Here is a 25,296-nt window from a genome sequence, read left to right as displayed (position 1 = left end):
GCGGAAAAAAAAAAAAAAAAAAAAAAAAAAAAAAAAAAAAAAAAGAAAGACAGAGAATAACAAATGTTGGTGAGGATGTAGAGAAAGGGGAAACCATCTGCACTGTTGGTGGGTAAATTAGTTCAGCTACTGTGGAAAACCGTATGGAGGTTTCTCATACAACTACAGATAGTACTGGTGTACTATCCAGCAATCCCACTAACTGGGTGTATGCCCAAAAGAATGGAAATCATTATCTTGAAGGGATACATGCACTCCTGTGTTTATCGCAGCTCTATTTTCAATAGCCAAGATATGGAACCAACCTAAATGTCCATTGATGGATGACTTGATAAGGAAAATGTGGTATATATACACAAGGGAATACTACTCATCCATAAGAAAGAATGAAATTTTGTCATTTGCAGCAATTTGGATGAGCTTGGAGAAAATTATGTTAAGTGAAATAAGCTAAGCACAGAAAGAGAAGCATCTCATGTCCTCACTCATAAGTGGGAACTAAAAAAATAAATAAGGAAGAAAGGAGGGAAAGAAGGAAGGGAAGGAGGGAGAGAGGGAGGAAGAAAGGAAGGAAGACAATAATCTCTATATCAGGTTGAACTTTGAGAAGGAGAGAACAGAACTGTGGTTATTAGAGGTGGGAAACGGAGGGGGAGGGGGTTGGTGAGAAATTGGTTAATGGACACAAAGAATAAGTATGTTTTGTAATGATGAATATGCTAGTTATCCTGATTTGATCTCACATATTGCACACAGGTATTCATATTCAACTCTGTACCCCACAAATATGTATAATTAATTATGTTTCAATTTAAAAAAATACTACAACACATTAAAAGTATTTTATGACTTGGTAATAGTCCATTTAATATATGTGCCAGGTTTTGTTTAACCATTTCTTATTGTTAAACAATTGGTTTCTGATTTGTTGCAATTAAAAATAACTTTGCGACTAAAAGAAAAACATTTTGTAGTTTTCCTCTTCTATGTAAGTTTTTGACCACATTTGTTTCCTTGGGATAGATTCCTAGAAGTAGAATTTCTGGCTCAGAACAGTGTGTTGCTTATAATGATGGGCTTTCAGCAATATACTTTCCTTTCCATCTATGTAGAAGGCACTTGTTGATTCTTGATTAAATGTGCACTAATTGCTGTGCTGTCATATCTGGCAGTTACATTTTTTTTTTTTTGACAGATAAGGAATAGAAATTTGATGGCTTGGGTTGTGTGGGACTAATTCTTTTATTTTGGTAAACACCCCTTGACTAGTTTAAATATTCATATATGCCAGGCACCACATAGGCTATAATATAAAATTAAGCAAGGTTTATACTGAAATAATTACAATGCAAGAAAAATTATGACCTGTGCTTTATCTTAATAAATAGCTTCTCATGAAGAAGGAACAGAGGTAGCAAAAAGGCAGTCAAAGAAGTCAAGCTTTACGGAGGTCACTCTTACCCTGGGTGTTCGAGAGTAGCCTTTCTCTCAGTAGACACACATGTAGGGGAGGGACAGCCACGTACACAAAATGGCCTGAGCAAAGGCTCTCGGCAAACACTCAGAGGTGGTGCAGAGAATGGTAAGTGTTCTGGAATGGATGGAGCAATGGGTAAGAATAGGGAAGTATAAAAGAGAGGATAGAAAAGATAGGCTGTAACACCTTAAGTGCCAAGCAAAGGATTTTAGATTTTATTCTGTGGACAGTTGGATCTTTGAGTACAAAAATGACATGATCAAAGTGGAAGTGACTCTGGTAGCAATGTGTAGATGGCTGATGGGAGGAAAGGACAGAAGACAGGAATGTTTGTGAGATGTTTTTGCAGTGGTTCAGATCTAAGATAAGGAAAGAGCATAAGGAATTGAAAAGGAGGAGCTGATAGGATTTGGTGATTGAATGTGGGGATCTAGAAGTTAGAGAATTAAAAAATTTACCAGGATTCTTGAATTGGTAGAGTGGGGAATATTAACAACAACAACAAAGCTAGAGGGAAAAATTGGAGTAGGTGACATTCTCCTGGGAAGGGAAGAGGATATCGTTTGTATTTATGTATGTCGTTTAAGGTGATGGTGCAATCCCTAGAAAAGTGAAATGAAATCCATCAGAAAAGCTGTCAAAGCAGATGATAAAATCCATATGCTTTTCTAGTTAAACTTCCTTACCTATGATATTTAGTTGAGGCTTCTACAAACAATATGCTAATACAAGCTTTTTGCGTTGTGATTTGTACCCTATTGGGGAGGTCTTTCTCAATCCTCCTGAGCTGGAAGACTAAGCGCTCTTTTCTGAATACCTCACTCACATCTATTCTCCTATTGACTAACAGATATTAAGCGATAATCTTTAAGAGTCTATAGTGATTCATTTTTAGTCAAAGAAAGCTTTTATTTCCATAAGGCTTGTAGCATTTATTTCCAGAAGGAAAAAATATTAAAATACATGTTTTTTTTTTAAATGCGGCACTTATGTGGCATTTTAAAATTATATCCTAGGCTAACTCATCTGTTTCTAATTTTAGATTCAAGGGAGAATTCTGTTTTATTATTTTTCTGTTTTCACTATTGGATATGAATACTTCTTCAGATATGAACAACTTTTATCATGTTATTTTCTCAATTTCAGGGAACTGGCCCGGGAAAAGGTTATGCGAGAAGTTAAAGCCTTAGCCAAGCTTGAACATCCAGGAATTGTTAGATATTTCAATGCCTGGCTGGAAGCACCACCAGAGAAGTGGCAAGAAAAGATGGATGAAATTTGGCTCAAAGATGAAAGGTAACTTTGTTAGACATAGACTTAAAATCTAATATTTTTTTTTAGGCTAGGTTTTTGTTTATATGAGCACCATATCATTTCTATAACCTTAGGGATTTTTTTTAAAAGAAAAATAACAGAATTCTGTTCTATGTCATGTTTTAGAAAGCAGATGCAAATAAGTTAAAAGTAAAAGGATGGAAAAAGATATATTATGCTAACAATAATCAAAAGAAAGCTGGAGTAGCTTCACTGATATCAGACAAAATAGATGTTAGAGCAAAGAATATCACCAGGGATAAAGAACTTCATTTCATGATGATAAAGGGGTAAACTCATGAAGAAAACATAATAATCCTAAATGTTTATGTACCTAATGATAGAACCTCAAAATACATGCAACAAAAAACAACAGAACTGCAAGAAGAAATAGATAAAAGTCAACGTAAAAGTCCAGAAACAGAACTATACATCTATTGTCAAGTGATTTTTTACAAAGGTGAACAGGGAAAGAACAGTTTGGTTTTTTTTAAAGTGGTGCTATAATAAATAGATATTCATTTGGGGAAAAAAACAAACTCGTAATAACTTCGTATAGCATACATTATACGAAGTTATACGAGGATCCCATGTACAGACCGGTTCCCGCTCACTGGCTGAGCGAGGTGCGGGAGCAACGCCGAGGCTTGCGATCCCGTTGCCGGTCCCCGGTCTGGTACGGGGGCAACACTGAGGGTTGCGATCCGTTGCCGGACACGGAAAAAAGATAAAAGACAAAAAAAAAAAGAAAGCTCTCTAGGCACTTGTTAAGTGAAATTTTGATTTAGTTGAGACTAAATTAGCCTAAATTTGATTCAGTTGAGACTAAAAATTTTTTTAAACTAATTGTTAATAGGGCTCTGTGAATTGTAAACTGAGGGATTTCCAGTAGTTTTTCTCTGTATGAGGTATTGTCTGCTTCTATTTGTCTCCATCCTTTTTAAAAATTTTTTATTTAGTTTTTCTCTTAAAGTTAACAATTTTTAAGTTCTTCTTAAGTAGTTTTTAAGTATTTGCAGTTCAAAATACATAAAGTTAGGTAGCCTGAAGACATTTCCCATATTAACTAGGGTGTGCTATAGGAAGGAAGGCCCTTCAAACACTGCTAAAGGAGGACAAAGAGGAAACACGTGCAGAGATACTACCAGACAACTGGACTAAAACTCCTGGCGACATGTACCTCCACAGCATTAGATCCACAAGAGGTACCTTGTTACCATGGCCCCTGTTATAACGCAGCCGATAGCCAAACCACAGAAAGACCAAGTGAAGTGGTTCTTTGTCTCAAGGCCCTGTGAGCTGCTGCCCTCATTTGGACAGGGCCTTCAGAATCACGCCTCTGAGGAATCCTGTCCTTGGTGTTCCTTCTGTACTTTGTGTTTTGCACAAAAGGCCTTGGTTATGCTGGCATGGCAGAACCAAATAACTATTTCAAGTATAAAATTAAGCTTTCAAATTAGGTTTTTTAGAAGGAATGGATGGAATGTGATTTTTTTGTCTCACATAGCATGTTTTTATTTAGTCTGTATGTTGTTTTGTTGTTTGTTATTTGGTAACTGGTGTTATTATAATTGAAGCTTTTTTAAACAAAGGGTGCAGTTTATATAATTTAATCAATATTTATTTACCCTCATCCCTTTGTATTTCTCCCACTTTTAGCACAGACTGGCCACTTAGCTCTCCTAGCCCAGTGGATGCACCATCAGTTAAAATACGCAGAATGGATCCTTTCTCTACAAAAGAGCATATTGAAATCATAGCTCCTTCATCACAAAGAGACAAGTGTTTTTCAGTAGGGATTTCCTGTGGCCAGACAAGCTCATCTGAGAGCCAGTTCTCTCCACTAGAATTCTCAGGTATGGACCAAGGAGACGTGAGTGGGTCCATGGATGCAGCATACAACCTCCGGGACAGTTGCCTTACAGACTGCGATGTGGAAGACAGCACTGTGGATGGCAATGAGGAGGAGCACTCCTTTGAATTTTGTCCTGCTGAAGCTTCTCCTTATGTAAGGTCAAGGGAGAGAACCTCCTCTTCTATAGTATTTGAAGATTCTGGCTGTGATAATGCTTCCAGTAAAGAAGAGCCCAAAACTAACCGACTGCATATTGGCAACCATTTCGCTAATAAAATAACTGCTTTCAAGCACTCCAGTAGCAAATCTTCTTCTGAAGCTACTTTGTCTGTTTCTCCTCCGAGACCGACCACTTTAAGTTTAGATCTCACTAAAAACACCTCAGAACCACTCCAGCCCAGTTCTCCGAAGGTGTATCTTTACATTCAGATGCAGCTATGCAGAAAGGAAAACCTCAAAGACTGGATGAACAGTCGGTGTACCATAGAGGAGAGAGAGAGGAGCATATGTCTGCACATCTTCCTACAGATCGCGGAGGCGGTGGAGTTTCTGCACAGTAAAGGACTCATGCACAGGGACCTCAAGGTCTGTATTTGTGGAAATCACACAGGGGTTTCAATCTGACATTTTGTGATTCAGAGTAGTACTTGTGGTGCTTGTCAGTTTTTAACTGAAGGACTGACCCTTAAGAGCAGAGCAGAGTAAAGGCATCAGGGAGCAGAGGTCTGAGAAAGTTTCCCAAAGGGGTCTGCTGCAAGAATAAGAAGTGTCATGTTTGAAAACTTCAGAAAAATCATGCATTCTACCCTATGATGTGTCTATGTTCTTTTTGCTGTTAAAGGTATTCCCAATAGTTCTGATAGAAGAAAAAAGAAGAATCAAAAGTCCACCATGAGCAGATATACCCTGCTTTTTCTATGGCTTTTAGTAACCCCAACACAAGCCCCTAGGACCCTGAAGTAGCTTGGTGAAAGGGACCCAAGTGGAAGGAGAGACATGAGCTCCTTCATTAGTCAGCTCTGAATTGGAACAAATCTCCACACTTTTGCTTCCATTTCTGAACTGCGTAGGCTTTGGGGGAAGGTGTAAGAAGCTACACGGAGAAAGTTAGCAAATGGTAACCAGGTGACGATTTTTAGCTCTAAAACCTTAGATTCTATTTTCAATATATACAATATTTAATATTGTAGCAATACAATATGCTAAATCACATAAGACTCTTACTAAAATATGTGGTATTTTCTTAGTATTTGTTTCTAAAATAAATGCTTGTAACTTTTATTTATCTAGTTGCTGCCGCATTTCAAATACTCATAGCAGTCACCAGTAGATGTGTAATGAATGTATAAATATTTTTCTGATGAAAGTAGCTTAAATTCTCGACAGATTTGAATCCATTTTAAGTATTTTCAGTTTTATTCTATGTAATCACAAACGTTTGTTTCAGGCACCCAAGTAGCAATTTGGACAAGTTATTTTCTTCTAAAATCAGCAGTAGGTTTTTAAATCCTTGAGTGTATTTTAACAATTTGGGGATAACAGGACTAAGAACTGGAAATAATTTCTATTTTCCAATATAATTGTTATTTAGTAATATATAATCACTAAGCTTCAGTGATTTTTGACATGGGCCCAAACGATTGCTAGGAATTGTTCAGCAAACAATTAGGAATGAATTGTTCAGGGATGAATTGTTTTGGATGGAATGAAAAAGACCAGACACTCTAACTTGAGAGAATACTAGCTGTGTAAGTCTGAATATGGTAATGTTTATCAGTTAGTAGTAGACAACTAGCTGATATACACATTCTTCTTAAAACTGGCTGTACACATAAATGCCAAGTTGAAAGACAACATAATTATGTTTTCACTAATAATGAATATTCTTCTGCAGATTTTATAATGTAAATGAGATGTTGGTGAATATCTGTGTAATTCTACTATATTGTCTTAAGATTTTTCTATATTTGTCTATGCACCAGAAAAATTGCAAGAAGAAAGTTAATTTCCCCATTAGTTTTTCTAGAAATTAAAAAGATTTTATTCCTAAAGACAATTTCTTATAAAGTGTGCCCCCAAAATACCAAGATAATTATTCCCAGTTGAAAAAGCTGTACTTTTTGCTACATTCTGACTTAAGTCTTTGAGCTGTTAAACCTTCTAGGCCCTGTCCCCCATTTGTATTTTGGTCACATTTTTGTCTTCAGCCCTCTCTGGCTCTTGCCTCCCCAGACTGACTTCTCGTCTTTTATTCCCTACACTCTGGGCTTGTCTCAGTTCCTTGGATACAGTGTTCTCTCATAACCTCGTCTTTCTCCTTCATCATTCTCATCATACCTGGATTATTTATCCTCTGGTGTCCATGGGGACACAACCATGCCTGTTTTGTCCATCTGTTATAGCCTCAGTACAGCACCTGACATGTTCTGGATGCTCAGCTCAGAGTATTTTATTTTGAATATTTTGTGTTTGCATCCAAAAGCATTTAACATGATTTGACCAGAAAAGGAAATTGTTTGGCCCATGTGACTAAACTATTGAGGAATCAGGTAAAACTTTAGCTGGGATCAAGTGATTTGACCTGGAAAGAAACCTGGTTTCTTTCCTCCCCATTTTTTTCTTTTTCTTTTTCTTTTTCTTTTTCTTTCTCTTTCTTTCTCTCTCTCTTTTCCCACCTGGAAAGAAACCTGGTTTCTTTCCTCCCCATTTTTTTCTTTTTCTTTTTCTTTTTCTTTCTCTTTCTCTTTCTTTCTCTCTCTCTTTTCCCCTCTTTCTCTTTCTCTTTCTCACTTTACTTTCTCTTTCTCTGTTTCTCTCATTCTTTTTCTTTCTCTTTCTCTTTCTTTCTCTCTCTCTTTTCCCCTCTTTCTCTTTCTCACTTTACTTTCTCTTTCTCTGTTTCTCTCATTCTTTTTCTTTCTCTTTCTCCCTTTCTCTTTCTTTTTCTTTCTCTTTCTCTCTTCCTTTCTCTTTCTTCCTTTCTCTTTCTTTCTCTCTCCCCCTTCTCTTTCTTTCTCACTTTCTCTCTTTTTCTCCCTTTCCTTCCTTCCCTCCCTCCCTCCCTCCTTCCTTCCTTTTCTCTCTCTCTCCATCCCTCCCTCCCTCTAGTTTTATTGGTCTGATTTGTTCATAGGTAGCCTCCTCACAGAACCAAAGGACCAGCTAATGGTGAGGGAAGGTGGAATCTTAAACCTTCCAGAGTCAGGGATCTGCAGGGTTCCCCCAGCCCAAACCCATTTTCTGCCCTTGCTCCTGGGAGGGAAGGTAAGAGAAGAAGAGAGGACACTCTCTGGGGGATGAGCATGGGGGCAACTACAGGAGATTTTAGTGTGGGGCCCAGGGTCTGTTCTTCAAAGTAGGAAGTAAAAGGGATCACATAAGTTCTTTATTGCAGACCTACAGAAATGAGAGAATTATGTATTACTCTAACCTGAAGTTTCTTTTTCCCTTCTTTTTCTTTTCGCAAAACAGCATCAGGAAAGAAAAATGTAGGAGGCAGACAAGCCAGGCACCAGGGTTCAGATCAGAAGGGACCAAGGTGTGGCTGCCTGAGCAGTGTTGCTGCAGGCCAGCCTGGGCTCTCTCCAGGCATCTTGGGAGAACTTCAACAAGCCCTAGAGGGATCAGACAGAAGGAGAGTGGGTGGGAAGATGGCTGTCCCTGATCAGCAGCAGCACCATTCCTCTCATGACCATCCTGGGTAGTCAGCTAGCATAGAAGCATTTGTGTCTCCCACATTTGGAGGCTGGTCTCCAAAGCACGAGCCTACAGGGCTCAGACAAAAGGGAGGACGAGGAAAGGGCTGGCACAGAAAGGCTGTGAGTTCTACTAGGGTCCCTCCCTGGGACCACAGGGGCCCAGTGGGCAGCAGTAATCAGGACTCTTCCCTGCTTGTCAGCCAATCAGCTTCTTCAGAAAGGCCTCCAGCTGGTTCTCATCCTTGATGCCCACAAACTTATCTACCACATCCCCATTCTCGATGGCCAGCACGGTAAACACAGCTGACACCTGAGTGGAGGGGACTGGGGAGGCCGTCTCACTAGGAAATGAACTTCCTCAACTGCTGTCCCCCAGCCTTTGTGGAAAAAGCTGGTGGCTTATCCAGGGCAGCAGCCACCCAAAGCCATGGACAGGGGTGCCTAGGGAAAGTGGCTCTTCCGTCGGTGCAAGGGTGCTGTGGGTCCTGCAGCCCGCCTGCTGGAGAAACTTCTTCCATTGTGGACTCCTAGCATCTCCTGCCCATTTCTTTTTTCTGTTTTAAGGCAGGCTCTCCTCTCATAGTCTCAGGATGGCTGTCAGGGATTCTCAGGGCTGCATGCTTTTCTTTTAAGCCTTTTGGAGATGATGGGATAGAGGACGGGGAGAAAAATATCTCTTTCTCACACTATTGTTCAGAAGTCCTGGATTTCATTCTACTTAATAAATCAAAGACACTTGCCCATCCCTGCACCACTCTCCTGGACAGAGAATGGGGGCATGTAGATGGGTTTAGGCAGTTGTAGAGCCAGGATAACTTCCACACAAACCATGGGGTTGCTGACAGCCAGAAGAAGGAAGTTCCCAAAGTCAGGTTATTTCTGATAGAAGCACAGGGGAATAGATGCCAGAGAGCTAAAAAGCTGTCTGTTACAAGATTCAGTAAATAACCACTGCCATCAGAAGATGGGAGTGGGGAAGAAAGATGAAATTTAAGGCATCATAGTCTTATTATTGTCTCTGGTACAGGTTATTTGTGGGAAAGCCGCAGGTTTTAGTTAGACACAATAACTTCATTGCTTCAAAGTTAAAATTGTATAATGGTATTTTGGAGTTTGGGAACAAAATGTTATTTTCTGGTAATATTTGAAGCATGATGAAATTCAGTTTTATGAACTAAATGGCTTCCTTTCTTCTTATTTCAAGGGCTATGAATGGTGGTCATGTACCTGCAGAGTAGACTCTGGAGGAAAGATGATGTATTTTTATGTAGGGCACTTTGAGTTTGAGGAGCCCATGAGATACTTGGTTAGGTGTGTCCTATGAACAGTTTCATATAATGGAGGTCTTGGGGTAGATACAGTTTTGAGAGCATATGAGCTTTAGAAGAGACCGCATAGGGTAGGTAGTAGTTAAGAAAGAGCTCTTATTCCCCTTGATAGGCATTCCCCACCCCCTCAGAAACTAATCAAAAGATTACTCTGTTTCATTCACTCATCAGATATTGATTAGCTACCATAGAGCAAGAACTGTACTGAATGCTGGATATGTAGCAGTGAATCAAAAGTTCCTTTTTTCACAGAGGCAAACTGCCAGGATTTGAATCCCTGCTCCACCACTTGCTAGCTGGGTAATCTTCGGCTATTTGTTTAACTACTCTGGGCCTCAGTTTCCACATCTATAAAATTGGGAGCTAATAGTACTCATCTCATAGGGCTGTATTACATGAATTAATGTCAGTAAACCACTTAGAACACTGCCTGGCACATTGCAAGTGCTATATATGTGTTTGCTAATATTAATATTATCATTTTAATTATTATGTCTTAAGACATAAATGTAGAGAAGTTTGCCCAGGGAGGGTATATAGAATAATAAGATTAAGGATTAAATACCCTGAGCTGAGTGGTTAGCTCAGTTGGTTAGAGTATGGTGCTGATAACACCAAGGTCCAGGGTTTGATCCCTGTATTGGCCAACAAAAATAAATAAATAAAAATTTAAAAAGGATTAAGTACCCTGGACCCTAAGGAATGTGGATCCTAAAAGTTTAAGTAGATGTTCAATAAATGCTGGCTATCTTTTCTATCTTGCCTTTTCTTTACTTGCAGTATTTGTCATAGAAAAATGGTTTTTATTTTCATATTAGCCCATTTTTAAAGGGAGATGTGCTTGAGAATATCTGTTTTTCTTGTATTTCTTTCCCATAGTCATTTAAATAATTCATTTCCTCACCTTCTTCATGCACACCCACTGTACTTTTGCTTGTTTCATTTTTTCCAGCCTTCCAACATATTCTTTACAATGGACGATGTGGTCAAGGTTGGAGACTTTGGATTAGTAACTGCAATGGACCAGGATGAGGAAGAGCAGATGGTTCTGACCCCAATGCCAGCTTATGCCAGACACACAGGACAAGTAGGGACCAAACTGTATATGAGCCCAGAGCAGGTGAGTTTTCAGACTTTTATTTAGCATGGCAGCAAGCTAGATGTGCCCGATGAATCTCCTCCCATGTTCTCATTAAAATACCCAGTAATATAAAGTCTGAAAGTTATGAAAACTGGCACTAGTATACCACAGGCAACACAGCTAGCTTGCAGTTTCTACAACCTGCATTGGGGACAGGTTAAGAAAAATACAACACATAAAATACACTCATCATCTGAATCAGAACCTGACAGCAACCAGAAATTTAGAAGGAGACTTTGAATGCCACCCTCCCAAACTTAACTCCATTTTGTCTTGTGTGCTATGTAGGAATTGTTTTCAGAGCATGAAAAATGAACTGTCCTCTGTGGTAATTCACAGGCAGCTTCCAGAATGTATCATGCCAGGAAATACTCATAGAGGTACATAGGCTGGGATATGTTGCCTTGTAGGATGCTTGGTCTTCAAAGGAAAGGCACTGTAAACAGTGCAGGGACTGGAAAAGTGGTGGGAGGAGAGCATCCTGGGAGCTTCAGAGTAGCATACCAGCTGCTGCCAGGCCAGTGATATTCACAAGCTTGCCTAGGCTTAGATTAGTGGGTCTCAAATTTTTTGTTCTCAGTATCTGTTTACACTTGTAAAAATGATTGAGAACCCAGCAGTTTTTCTTATAGAATTGTATCTATCAATATTTTCCATATTAGAAATTAAAACTGAGAAATTCATAAAGCTTTATTAATGTGATTAAAATAGTATTAAACCCATCACATCTTATGCTATTTTTATGAAAAATAAATATTTCCCAAAACAACAAAAAAAATTAGAATAGTGACATTTATTTATATTTTTACAAATCTCTAATATCTGACTTACAGAAGAGCTAGATTCTCATATCTGCTTTTGCTTTCAATCCATCGAAATGTTATTCTGGCTGGGTGCGGTACATGAAGAAAAATCTGGCCCCACACAGATATGTAGTTGAAAAAGGAAGAATATTTTATATCAGGTAATTATGGATACTCCTCTTTATTAGTGAGCGCACCTGCCATCTCTATATAGGATCCGAACCCGCAGTGGGAGTGCCGCCGCTGCGCTCCCAGCGCCGCACTCTCCCAAGTGAGCCACAGGGTCAGCCCAAGTGCTAGTTTCTTAAAAGTCATTTATAATGTGGACTAAAATATTTGCACAAGTGCTTTTTCTCAAGACAACCATTTTTACTTTGGAATGGAGCAGAAATGCTTTACGAATAGTTCCCATTTTATCACACATTATTAAAAATACATGTATTGAAGGGTCAAGAGTTAACAAAATTAATAATTTTTACTGCACAGCAAGGACATTAGAGTGAGATTTTTTTTTTTTTAAGCTGTAAGTGGTACTAAAGAATGTAATTACTACCAGTACTATTTGGTGCCGATTTCCTAATTCATGCTTAGATTTCATCAGTGCAAATGTCAACACAGTGAAAAGACAAATTATTTCTTAGTATCATTATAAAAATAGTCTTGTCCTTGCAGATCCCAGGTCATTGAAAGGGTGTTGAGGTCCCAAGAATTCAGGGACCACATTAGAGAACCACTGGATTAGTTTATCTTTGGAAGGTTATATCAGAAACCAGTAGTAGAAATTGCCTTTGAGGAGGGGGACTTTATTTTATTATTATGCAGTATCTTTTTGAAGTGTTTGAATTATTTACATTATTCAAGTGTTTCTTTTTTGTGTTTTAAATTTTTATTTTTTATTTAATTTAAAAAATGCTTTAAAGAACCCTATACTGAGACATCTTATATTTCAAAGATAAAGGGAAATGGTATAAGTGTTTAGGGAGGAAAAAAAGAGGTTACAGCTGAAGCGCTTGTTTTCTGTAGCACTCAACTCTGAAAGATTACAAAGCAACATACAACAGTTGTGACCCATGAGTCTTGTATCTGGCCATGAAGTTATTTATGTACAAAGAAATCAGGCATTTTTAGATAAGTAAAAGTTTGAAAAAAAAAGTCTCATAAGTGAAAAAAAACAAGGTGCAGAAATGTGCATACTGTGCTACCTTTTGTGTAAACGAGGGAAAGATAGATAAATATTTGCTTATGTTGATATAAAGAAATTCTGGAAGGATGCGCAAGAAACGGATGGTTATGGGAGCAGCAGCAGAGGGGAAGCAGCTGGTGGGCCTGGGCAGGTGAGGGACAGGGTGAGACGGAAATTTTACTCTTACTTCTTTTTGAGCCATGTGAATGTATTACCTATTAAAAGTGAATTTAAGAAGAGAATCTAACAAAAATTGATTATAGACATCAAAATCAATTAACAGTCTGTGCCAGTGGCTATTTTGAATTAAAATGTGCTCAATAAAAGCCTTATAATTTTAAATATAGTCATCAAATTAAGCTGGGTCTGTAACTCCCATGTTAAATTAACAAAGATCAGGAAATGGAAGACAGTAAGAACAAGGAGAATAAAGATGTGAGTAGGGATTTGCATTCGATGTGCCTAAATTCGGCAAATAGAACTAAAAGAACATTTCTACCTTCTGTATCACTGCAGAAGATAAATGTAAACTGCAACAAAAGGAAGGGGTATGAAAATACAAAAAACAAAACTTAAAGTGATGCTATAGCCAAATTTTAGTTATGTCAATAAATAAATAAATGTGTTTAAATTTCACCATGAAAAGGAGAACTTCATACTGGGTTAGAATGTTTTTCAAAAAAAGGTTAAAAAGGGAAGCTAGGTGAAAAATATACTAGGCTTTATATATAATTGCATTTGAATATTTATAGACAAATAAATTAAAATAGGATATACTTTCATCTCAACCTTCTAGGCCACAAAGAAAAACCAGCATATCCAAAAACAGAAATTGTAAATGTCTTTCTGTAATCACAGTGCAGTAAAAAGTGGTTATAGTGAGTGGTTTGTTGTGATTTTGGTTTTCTGTTTGCTTTTCATTTTTGTTTTTGCTTCCATTTTGGCTAGCTGGGAATTTAAAAACACTCCTAAATAACTACCAGATTAATAATAATGAAGTAAAATACTTGTACATACTATTAAGAGAGTAATGAAAGAAATGGTAAAATATTGAAATCTATAGGAAGTTATCAAAGTTCTATTTGGAGATAAACTTATTTGAAAGACCTTCAACACATAAGCACATTACTGCATTAAGTGATTTAGTATTCTGCTCAGTAGGAGGCAGGGAAGAGCTGCAAGAAGATGGAAAACAAGCATAAGAACCGATACTGATGAAACAGTAAAACAGCATCATCATGGCTGATTTTAATAGCTTTAAATAAAAAAGATAATCCTCTCTAGCAAGTCTACTTAAGGGGGAAAAAACACACAAATAGATGTAGAAATTAGAAAGGATACAGCAGAGATTTTAATTTATAGGAGACTATTATACATAGTCTATTATTTGCAACCAAAAGTCTCCAAACTGTCTTAAGAAGAAAAAGAAATCTATTGGCCCGAGTAATTGAATTGTCTTGGTGGAATGATGTGCCCAGGACCTGGTGAAAGGAAAAATTAAAACTGTATGGAATATCAAAATACTCTAAATACATATTTATATGCATAGGAAAAAACACTGGAATGGCTGTAAAATATCGAGTCATTGCTTTCAAGTTAGCAGAGTTCCAGTGAATTTTAATCTATTTTGGACTTTTCTGTATTTCCCAATTTTTTTAAATAGGCATATATCAGGATTGATACCAAAAAACTTTTAAAAGCATTTTTAAAATTCATCATTATTTTAGAAGCTGGAAATAACACTTTTACATTTGACATTTTATGAAAGCAAACTAGGAATGACTAAATAGAAGGAATTCCACCTGGTTGCTTATTGATAAAAGACTTTCTATATGGAAAGGTGCCCCAACAGCCCTGTTTAAAATAGGGGACTCTCCCTCATTCTCTGCTAGGGTCTACCCCTTTGTACTGTATTCTCTTCATAGCGTTTTTAACCCCCTGAAATTGTTTTTTCTTCTCCTCTAAAATATATGCTATCAGAATAGGAACCTCGCTTATCTTGTTTACTTTAACACCTAAAACAGTGCCTAAAATTCAGCATGTGTTCATAAGTGTTTGTGGATGAGTGAACGTGAATGCCAGTGAAAAGACAAACATCAGGTGGCCCTGGCCACCTGTACACACTGCTGTCTTGACTGTGCTTTGGTTGTGGCTACAGATTATGTGCGTATGAGCATGAGTGTGTACAAGCACATATGTGTGTATTTGTCGGAGGCAGGGATTGCCATATGAGAAAGAAAGAGATCGATGACAAGCGATGCTATATTTGGTATTGCTGAAGATACTAGAAAATCAGGATAGCTATAGAAAAGTTAATAGTATATAGAATTTTAACAGTAGTTTAATTATGGTAATTAGAGATGGGTAGTTTTAATTCTCTTCTTAATAATCCTCTTTAAATATAGAAACTGTCACTTTAGTAAAAACGAAAAGAAAAAAAAAACTCACTTTATAAAATGTCCCTTTAAAACGTCTCTCAAGGGTTCAGATCCTAGTACCAGCCAACCACCAATAAAAATCTCTCAAAATATTTTGGCTATGTGAATTGGCTTACCCAAGCCTCGTAAGCTGTCCTAAGACATTGTTTTAAAATATTTCTTATCAAATTTCTTAATTTTCTTGCCCTCAGAGTAAATGAGCAGGGGCCACAGTTACTTTGCTCTTTGTTGTAATTACCAAGAAATATAGACCAAGTTCTAGTATTACACAACAATAAAACAATTAATTTAAACTCTGAAAGGGTGGGGCCGGCCCATGGCTCACTCGGGAGAGTGCGGTGCTGATAACACCAAGGCCACGGGTTCAGATCCCATATAGGGATGGCCGGTTGCTCACTGGGTGAGCGTGGTGCTGACAACACCAAGTCAAGGGTTAAGATCCCCTTACCGGTCATCTTTAAAAAAAAAATAATAATAAAAATAAATAAATAAATAAACTCTGAAAGGGTGTCTTATATTTCACCTCTCAAGATTTTGTATTTAATTCCCTTTTTTAAGATATTTTATAAAATAGCTTTTCATGTGTTCATGAGCCTACATTTTAAAAAATATATTGAATAATGCTTTTTTTCCTCATCATATATTAATCTGTTCTCTATGTAGGGAATGTGGAAAATACAGGAGTGTATAAAGAAAAAGTTAAATCACTTTCTAAAAATCTCTAAAACATTAATGGCAGTTAGTTATTTCCTTCTATGTGTGTATATACACATCTTATATATTTATACATACCTTGTTTTGGGAAGCAAAATTGGGATTCTACTCTATAAAATATTGGATGTAATATTAAAATGTAAGCATTTTCCATATTATTCTTAGAAACATTCTTAGAAAATATTTTTATCTGTATCATATTTGCTCTGTTCAGCAATTTATTCAATATTTGTTTTAGACATTTTAGTTACTTTTAAATTTTGCTGTTAGTAATATCACTTGGGTAGCTATCCTTGTATCCAAATCTCTGTCCACATTTCCAACTACTGCAGGTTGGACAAAATTAGATGGGACCATTAAGTGGGAATAAATGTTTATTGCCAAGTTGCTTCTCATTAACGTGTCAATTTATAGTCTCCAAATAGTGCATAAGGGTATCCTTTTCATTGTACCCCTGTATGCATTGTTTTTGAACATATTTTCTTTGAATAATTCCCAACCCCCAGGGATGAGAGGTAAAGGAGGATTCAAATTGCTACAATCACTTAGAAGGGAGGAGGGTGATGCAGCCATTGTAGCCGCTGAAACTGTCCATCTGCTCTTGGAGAAGCATAGAGGTGGGCTGGCTGCATGGAAGGAACCAAGGAGACATACCAAGTAAGGTTTAGAGGGAGGTCATGAAGGACTCATCAACCCTGGCAACTGCCTTGTTTCCACCTCCAGCCCTCAATAAAGAAATGCTGGGTGTGGAGCATTTCCAAAGTGATGCCCTTCTTTGGCCATTTGCCAAATGTCAAGTTATATGCCTAAAAAATGTTTAACAAATAAAAGGGTTCTCTGAGTTGTCAGGGGATCACTTTTAATTTGAATGAGTCTTTGTTTAATGGAGTAGTTCAGTTGTAAATGATTTGTTCATTCTAACAAGTATTTATTGAGGGCATTCTCTGTACTTAGCCCAGTGCTGGATGATGGGAAAACAAAAGAAGCAGTTGCCTTCCCTCCAAGACTATATAATCTAGTTGTGAAGAATAAGAAATATACACATGAAAAATACTGCTAAGAATGCAAAGTAGTCCATAATTAAGTGCCATAATGAAGGCTAACCACAGTTGATTAGTGGTTTGGAGTAATGAAGATTTTCTCATAAAAATGGGTGAGGACTAAGATGATTAGAAATGAGAGATTTGGTTTAGATAGTGTTTGCTTTGAAAAACTTCACCTCGGGGGTAGTTGAGCAGCTTTTACTGGCTCCCTAAAACACTTTTTTAGCATCGCAAGGCTCCAGGTTTCTGCCAGTTCTGTTTTACTGATGCATATCTCAGAGCTATACCTGGGCTTTCCTTCTGTAATGCTGAGTAGTTTAATTACTCTTGGTGTAGTGAGTTGAAGAAAAGAGGCTTGAGAGATTATTAACTCTTTGCTAACATTTTTTACACATGCACTGACATTTAAACCAAGAAGTGACTAAGTAAACTTCATGATTCAGTAATGCTATAACGTGAATTGTACTAGCTCTGTGTTAATTTTTTAAATATTGTTTTCTTTATATGGGATTTCAGATTCATGGGAACAACTACTCTCATAAAGTGGACATATTTTCTTTAGGCCTGATTCTATTTGAATTGCTGTACCCATTCAGCACTCAGATGGAGAGAGTTAGGGTAAGTACCCCCCTCCTCAACGAAAAGCTGAAAAAGAAAGTAAAATTTACAAAAGAGTTTTAAAAGAAGATCAAATTATTCTTAATACCAGCAGACTAGTTAACTAGAAGTAAAAGAAGTCATATGAGCAATATAGGGAGGATTTATAGACTATTTGCTTCCATTTAAAATTCAGTCTTTGAAAAATTGTTTAGTTGGATTGTTCCTAGTTTTTGCTTAAATTTATCATAATTCAACAGTATCTTGCACTCGATAAATTTGTAACAAGTACAAATCTAGGGGAAACCCAGGGTAATAATGGGGACAGGCTGGGGAATGGGAGGGAGGGAGCGGTGATGGTAAATCATCAGAGATTTTTCTGGAGGGCACGTGGCCACACACTCATATACTTAAAAGCCGGGAAATTATGCATAATTAGTTTTTTCCATTCCAGAATAAAGCATGACCATAGCTTTTAAGACAGATAGTACCACAAGTCTTTTCAAAGCCCAGACCTCTGCCACATTCTTCCCCACTCTCCATCAGTGGTTGCCCTCAACCTAGTTGTTGTCCCTGGTACTTACCTCCATATTTCCAAAGTTTATGCTCTTATCACCATTTCTTAATTTATCAGTTTTAGATATTATCTATTGACTTCTGGCCATGGCAGAAGAGGATGTAGTTCTCACATAAAACCAAAGGACTCATATCTTCTAAATGAAAGGACTTACTAAGTGTTCTATACAATAAGTGGAAAAAAAGAAAAACTAAACAAAAACAACTAAATTTCAGAACACCAGAAATGAAGGCCCCAGAAGCTTCCAGAAAGGAAAATAAAACAGGTCCAACTTAAGTAAAGGATCAGGAATCAGATGGCATCAAATGAAGTGCAAAACAAAATCACAATGAGATATAGCACTTCACACTATCTAGGATGTGTGTAATCAAAAAAAAAAAAAAAAAAGGAAAATAACAAGTGTTAGATAAGATTCAGAGAAATTTGAATGCTTGTGTATTGCTCGTAGGAATAGAAAATGGTCTAGCTACTATGGCATACAATTTGGCAGTTTCTCAAAAAGTTAAACATAGAAGTATCATATGGGGGCTGGCCCGGTGGCGCACTGTTACAGTGCGCCACTTGGGAGCACGGTGGTGCTCCCGCCGAGGGTTTGGATCCCACATACAGACCGGTTCCCGCTCACTGGCTGAGCGAGGAGCGGGCGCAACGCCGAGGGTTGCGATCCCATTGCCGGTCCCGGTCTGGTATGGGCGCGACACTGAGGGTTGCGATCCGTTGCCGGACACGAAAAAAGACAAAAAGGAAAAAAAAAAAAGAAGTATTGGGCCGGCCCGGTGGCGCACTGCTACAGTGCGCTGCTTGTGAGTGCGGTGGCGCTCCCGCCGAGGGTTTGGATCCCACATACAGACCGGTTCCCGCTCACTGGCTGAGCGAGGAGCGGGCGCAACGCCGAGGGTTGCGATCCCATTGCCGGTCCCGGTCTGGTATGGGCGCGACACTGAGGGTTGCGATCCGTTGCCGGACACGAAAAAAGACAAAAAGGAAAAAAAAAAAAGAAGTATTATATGACCCAGTAATTCCACTCTTAAATTTATACTCAAATGAAATGAAAACATAGATCCACACAAAAATGTCCATAGCAGCATTATTCATAATAGGCAAAGGTAGAAACAACCCGAATGTTCGTGAGTTGATGAATGGAAAAACAAATTGTGGTGTATCCGTACAAAGGAATATTATTCAGCCATAAAAAGGAATGAAGTACTGATACGTGCTCCAACATAGATGAAACTTGAAAGCATTATGCTAAGTGAAAATCACAAAAGTCCACATTTGTATGATTCAATTTTTATGAAATGCCCAAAATAGGCAAATTTATAGAGACAAAGTTAGATTAGTAGTTGCAGGGGGCTGGGAGCAAAAGGGGGTGAGGAGTGACTGCTTAATGGGTACAGGATTTATTTTGGGGTGATGAAAATGTTCTGGAATTAGTGGTGATGGTTGAGCAACATTGTGAATATAAGAAGAACCACTGAATTGCACACTTTTTTTTTTTTTTTTTTGTCTTTTTGTCTTTTTTCCCTGTCCGGCAATGGATTGCAACCCTCAGTGTTGCCCCCGTACCGGACCGGGGACCGGCAACGGGATCGCAAGCCTCGGCATTGCTCCCGCACCTCGCTCAGCCAGTGAGCGGGAACCGGTCTGTATGTGGGATCCGAACCCTCGGACGGAAGCGCCGCCGCGCTTCCCAAGCGGCGCACTATCCAGTGCGCCACCGGGCCGGCCCTGAATTGCACACTTTTAAAATAGTGAATTTTATATGAGTTTTATTTCAATAACAAAATGTAAAAAAAAATCGGTTATAAAATTCTTTTTGTTAAATTAATGGTATTTATCTTGGCCATGCAAATATTCTATGCTAGGCCAAATAGTGTATTCTGACTTTCTTTTCTTTCTTCTACAACCTGTTTACCCACAATCACCTTTTCTCAATTCCTTAGTTTTCAATGAACCCTTACAAGGGTATTTCAAAAAGTTGGTGGAAAAATAGAATTAAAATGTAATACAAGGCCGAGGGCCTCATCCAGCCCAGCGACAACCACTGAGCCATCCCTGGAAGCGCCCAGACTCTCATGCCAGAACGAGGGGGGTGCCACAGGCCTTGACCACACCCCACCTTCCTCCTCCTCCCACCATATTCCCCTCTCCTTTCCTTTCTCCCCCTCCTCCCCAAGTACTCCATCCATAACATCATCTTAGAATGTAGAAAAATAATAATAATAAATAAATTTAAAAGTAAAAACTAAATTTTAAAAAAAAGTAATACAAATCTTCCCTTGAACTTTTTGAGGTACCCTCGTATTGTAAATTTTAACAAATGTTCAAAATCTGTCATATGTCAAACAGTATTTTCTCTGTGCTTTAATATAGCTGTTCTCTACATGTATCTTTCTAAACAGTATATACACAAGGGGTCTTCAAAAAGTTCATGGAAAGATTCATATTAACTTTTAATTCTATTTTTCCACAAACTTTTTGAAGTATCCTCAATATATGTAAATGTATATATACACACACATATAAATATCTCTCCTATATTTTGATGTTTGATAGAGTGGACATCTATGCTCAGGAAGCTCTTATATAGATTATCTAGTCAGGAAACACTATTGATAAGTTTTCCATCTGTTTAATATCCAACCTTTCTTAGCTATTCTGTTAGAGTATCAAAAGATATTTTTATATTTAAATAGATCCATATGTCAAAATAAACTTAAAGATAATTAACACTTTTCTTTCTTTTTAGACCTTGTCCGATGTAAGAAATCTCAAATTTCCACCACTGTTTACTCAGAAATATCCTCGTGAGGTATGTATAATTCTCATCTTTTATTTCTTTAGAATCATATTTAGAACTTAAAGAGTTCTTAGCAGTCAATTCATCAATTTCCCCATTTTACAGATGAGAAAGCCAAAGGTCTAGAGAGGAAAGGGACCCACTTCCAAGAGCACACAATTTGTTAAAATCAAAGACTGGAGCTCGGGCCTGGCTTCATCAGCTTAGTGTCCTATGCTGCATGCTGCGTGTCCTCCTGCACGTCAGTGGTAGTAGTTTATGCTTGAATAAGACTGAATTCCTAGAGCACCTTCACAGGAGTACAGTTACTGTTATGATCATACCATTAATCTCTTTATTTTTGTGAATTTGTGAGAGAACTTTAAAAACTGCCTCATTTAAAAAAAAATGAAAGGCACTGATTTCCATTGATTGTGTATTCGAGTTATACCACACACTAAACAGTTCAGAACAGTAGGAAGGGAAAATTTAAGCTGGTCTGGATGGTGAAAATTATGTGTAGAGCCTTTGAAGTTATATTTCTTTTTTGGCTTTTGTTTATTTTTATTTTATAATATGTTTGGTCTACAAACATATTTTAAAATTTATACATTGGTAAATCTTGAATTTTCTTAAATAAGTTGAAGTATATTAGACAGTGTGTTAATCATCAAATTAGAAAAAGTCAAAATTTGTCTTTCAGAATTATAATGAATATACAATGAAGGACTGCATTAAAAATGAACTTTATAATGACATACTTAGATACACTAATTGGAAATGAAATGTTTTACTAAAAATTGTCATTTATTTTTTGCAAAGTTGATAATTCTCTTCCCTGTATGGCTGATAAGAGTATGTGTTACATTAAAAGGGATTTTTTTTAAAAATCAAGAAAAGGTGTTGGGTGCTGGTCTCTGGCATGATTGTTTTCTTAATTGAAATTTTTATTGAGATAAGTATAGATTCACATGCAGCTGTAAGATGAACTTATTTTTAAAATTGGATGATGTCTGTTTCAACGATATGACTTAAAAACTCTTTCTTATTGTTAGAAAACCACTAATTACCAAAAGAATGGTTGGTCTGTTTATTTGGAGCAGGGCTTGGCAAACTAGGGCCCACAGGTGAAATCCAGCCTGCTGCCTATTTATTTTTTTAAAGATGATCGATAAGGGGATCTTAACCCTTTACTTGGTGTTGTCAGCACCACACTCTCCCAAGTGAGCCTCGGGCCAGCCCTCTGCTGCCTATTTTTGTAATAAAGGTTTATTAGAACACAACCGTGCCCATTAGTTTATGTATTGGCTGTGGCAGCTGTTGTGCTTTGATGGCACAGTTGAATAATATGGCTCACAAACTTAAAATATCTGTAGAAAAACTTTGCTTTCCCCTGATGTAAAGGACTGTTTAGTGTTCTAAATGTGGCTCTTTTTTCACGAAACAATTTTTATATTTCAGTGTGTGATGGTTCAAGACATGCTCTCTCCATCCCCCACGGAACGGCCAGAAGCTATAAACATCATTGAAAATGCTGTATTTGAGGACTTGGAGTTTCCAGGAAAAACAGTGCTCAGACAGAGGTCTCGCTCTATGAGTTCATCAGCAACAAAACATTCAAGACAGTCCAGCAACTCCCATAGCCCTTTGCCAAGCGATTAGCCTCAAGTCGTGCTAACAGCCCTATCACAGAAGAGCCCACCTCTTAGGAATGTGACTTTCCAAAGCTGTAGACTTGAAAATTTTGTTCTTTGCACAGTTTTATTTTAGACTGACTACTTTTTCTAAGTCAAATTTAAACAGGATTTTGGGGCATAAAATAATTTTGAGTCAACTCTTGATTTTTGCCGTACTTAAGGAGAGAGCTATCCAAATCACATGCGGTCCTTATTGTTCTTTGGTCTCTTGAAACTGGCTGACAAAGCTTTATAGCCCTCACCTTTTGCCTGGGGAGTTAAAAGCAATCCCTAAATACAGAGAGAGAATTAATATGGAAATATTTTTATAGTACAGAAGAATGAAAGTCCCCCCATGTGGTAATTATAGTGTTCTAGAAATATGCTTTCTAGAGATATGATGATTTTGAAACTGATTTCCAAAAAAGCTGACTCCTTTTTTGTCCCTGGTGGGTAAATTAGGAGTCTGTGCTATTTTGGAGGACAAGTAGCACAAATCGTATGACTGTTTATGTCTGTAGTTTTATAGTCATATTTGTAGCATTAAATAGCTTTATTTCTTAGATGGTTCTAGGAAGAGTTTAAGAGCTTTTTGTACTTTTATCTCCAATAAAGGGAAAATGAAGCTTTTTATGTAAATTGGTCAAAAGTTCTGGTTCGGGGAGGAAAAAAGCCGTAGTAAGAAATGGGTCATATATTACAACTAACTTCTTCAATTATGGACTTCTTAAACCTAACAAAATCTTAAATGTCTTACACGTAATCCTGTAGGTTGGTACTTCCCCCAAACTGATTATAAGTAACAGTTTAATCATCTAACTTGTTAACATGTTTTTATTTTTCACTGTAAATATGTTTATTTTTTATTTATAAAAATTCTGAAATCAATCCATTTGGGTTGGTGGTGTACAGAACGCACTTAAGTGTGTTAACTATTGTGACTTCTTTCAAGTCTAAATGATTTAATAAAACTTTTTAAAATTATTTATGGGTGACTCTTACTTGGGGAAGTTAGTCCCAAAATGGTAGATTTTCAAATTTATAAAATGTGATCATAGCTCTAGGAAGGGTCATAGCCCTACCCTCAAGAAAATTTATTCCTAACCTATTTCAGACAGGTGTCTTTTTCATTATTTCCCAAAGACTTGGTATGGCCCTTTCAGAATTTTCAGGATTGGTAATCAAGAGACATTTGCTCAGTGCCTATTCTGTGTCAGAAACTGGGAATATACAGAGAATCCTACCCTAACAGGAGACCTCACAGAGAGAAGGGCTTACATTGGTGATGCTAGTCGTGTTGATATAACAGTGTATCCAATATGTGCCACATGGAGGCATGTGGCATGCTGAGCTCACTAGTCACCAACTGGCTAGACACAAACTTTAAGGATCAAAGTGCATGAGTGTTTCTATCTTACAACAAATAATGTCTTCCGAACAGTTAGTTATGAGCAATATGTAAGCTGGAAAAACACTTCCCAGATTATCTGTAGATTGTATGCAGACTTGCACGTAGTAGTGCTGCTCAAATGTCGTCCTACTTCCCAGGATTGTGCTTGGTTCCTGGGAGCAATATGTAAGCTGGAAAAACACTTCCCAGATTATCTGTAGATTGTATGCAGACTTGCATGTAGTAGTGCTGCTCAAATGTCGTCCTACTTCCCAGGATTGTGCTTGGTTCCTGGCAGCCCACCACCATCTTCCTGTTTAGTTCTGCTCCTTTACCCCCTGCTTTAGTTCTGCTCCTTTACCCCCTTCCTCTTTACCCCCAGCTGGCATCCTGTTGATTTGTTCCCAGCACACCCCATTCAGTCCCCTGAAGATCCTTTGACCCCCACAACAGCCCTAGGAGCTAACCATGGCAGGCACTATTACCATTCTACTACGGTCAGACTCAGGTCAGAAAGGTGCTATGGTTTGCCTAAGATCACAAAGCCAGCAAGAGCAGACCAGCACTGAAACCCAGGTACTCCTGTTCCTAGTCTGTTTTGCTACTCCCTTGTACCAAGCTGTCTTATTTGTAAGTTCTTACATGATTTTCTTTCATTTTAATCTTGTATATGCCTTTGCCAGCAGCTAGCAGGAAAGTAGGCATGGCGATGGGGAGGTTAAGGCGTTGGGCCAGCAGCACTTAGCAAGTTCACAGGGTAGCCAGAATTGAGTCTCCTGTGTCCTCACCCAGAACCCTTTCTACTGACTCCAAACCCTACCTCCTCCTTCAAGTGTTGCCTTTCTGGGATCTTTCCAAATCCCCTGCTTGCCCACCCCCACCCCCACTCCCCCACACACATGCACACACTTGCCTCTGCTTTTAGCACTTTGTACTTAATAACACTTATCAATGTCAGGCGTTAGCTGAGCCAGTAACTGATGCACGTCAGCCTCCCTCGTTCATTTGTAAGGTCCTAGAAGGGAGGAGCACACTCCTTCCAGCAACATCTAGCATAAAACCTGGTACTTGATAACATATTTGCAGAACTGAATTTGAGGAATATATCAGTTCGTTTCTGTTGCTTATGACAAAATACCTGAAACTGGGTAATTTAGAAAGAAAACAAAATTCATCACTTACAATTTCTTTTTTTTTTTTTTTCAAAAGATGACCGGTAAGGGGATCTTAACCCTTGACTTGGTGTTGTCAGCACCACGCCCAGCCAGTGAGCAAACCGGCCA

The 25,296-nt window shown here is 37.9% G+C and overlaps 1 protein-coding gene across 2 annotated transcripts in view; it reads left to right on the top strand.

The window, feature by feature from the left end:
• The window catches only part of EIF2AK3 (eukaryotic translation initiation factor 2-alpha kinase 3), a 74,397-nt gene extending 50,790 nt beyond the window's left edge, over positions 1 to 23,607 (top strand). For both annotated transcript variants that reach the window (XM_008585750.1, XM_008585749.1), the window contains 6 exons: positions 2,624 to 2,773; positions 4,451 to 5,231; positions 10,625 to 10,792; positions 17,511 to 17,612; positions 20,918 to 20,980; positions 22,409 to 23,607. In XM_008585750.1, the coding sequence (XP_008583972.1) occupies positions 2,624 to 2,773; positions 4,451 to 5,231; positions 10,625 to 10,792; positions 17,511 to 17,612; positions 20,918 to 20,980; positions 22,409 to 22,609 (1,465 nt within the window). In that variant the 3' untranslated portion in view covers positions 22,610 to 23,607. The remainder of the gene's footprint in view (positions 1 to 2,623; positions 2,774 to 4,450; positions 5,232 to 10,624; positions 10,793 to 17,510; positions 17,613 to 20,917; positions 20,981 to 22,408) is intronic.
• Positions 23,608 to 25,296: the final 1,689 nt, after the last annotated feature.

Source organism: Galeopterus variegatus, unplaced genomic scaffold (assembly GCF_000696425.1).
Source record: "Galeopterus variegatus unplaced genomic scaffold, G_variegatus-3.0.2 Scaffold3697, whole genome shotgun sequence".
Classification (NCBI taxonomy): domain Eukaryota; kingdom Metazoa; phylum Chordata; class Mammalia; order Dermoptera; family Cynocephalidae; genus Galeopterus; species Galeopterus variegatus.
The sequence above is the reverse complement of the archived record's forward strand: the minus strand, read 5'-3'. Positions and strand labels throughout refer to the sequence as shown.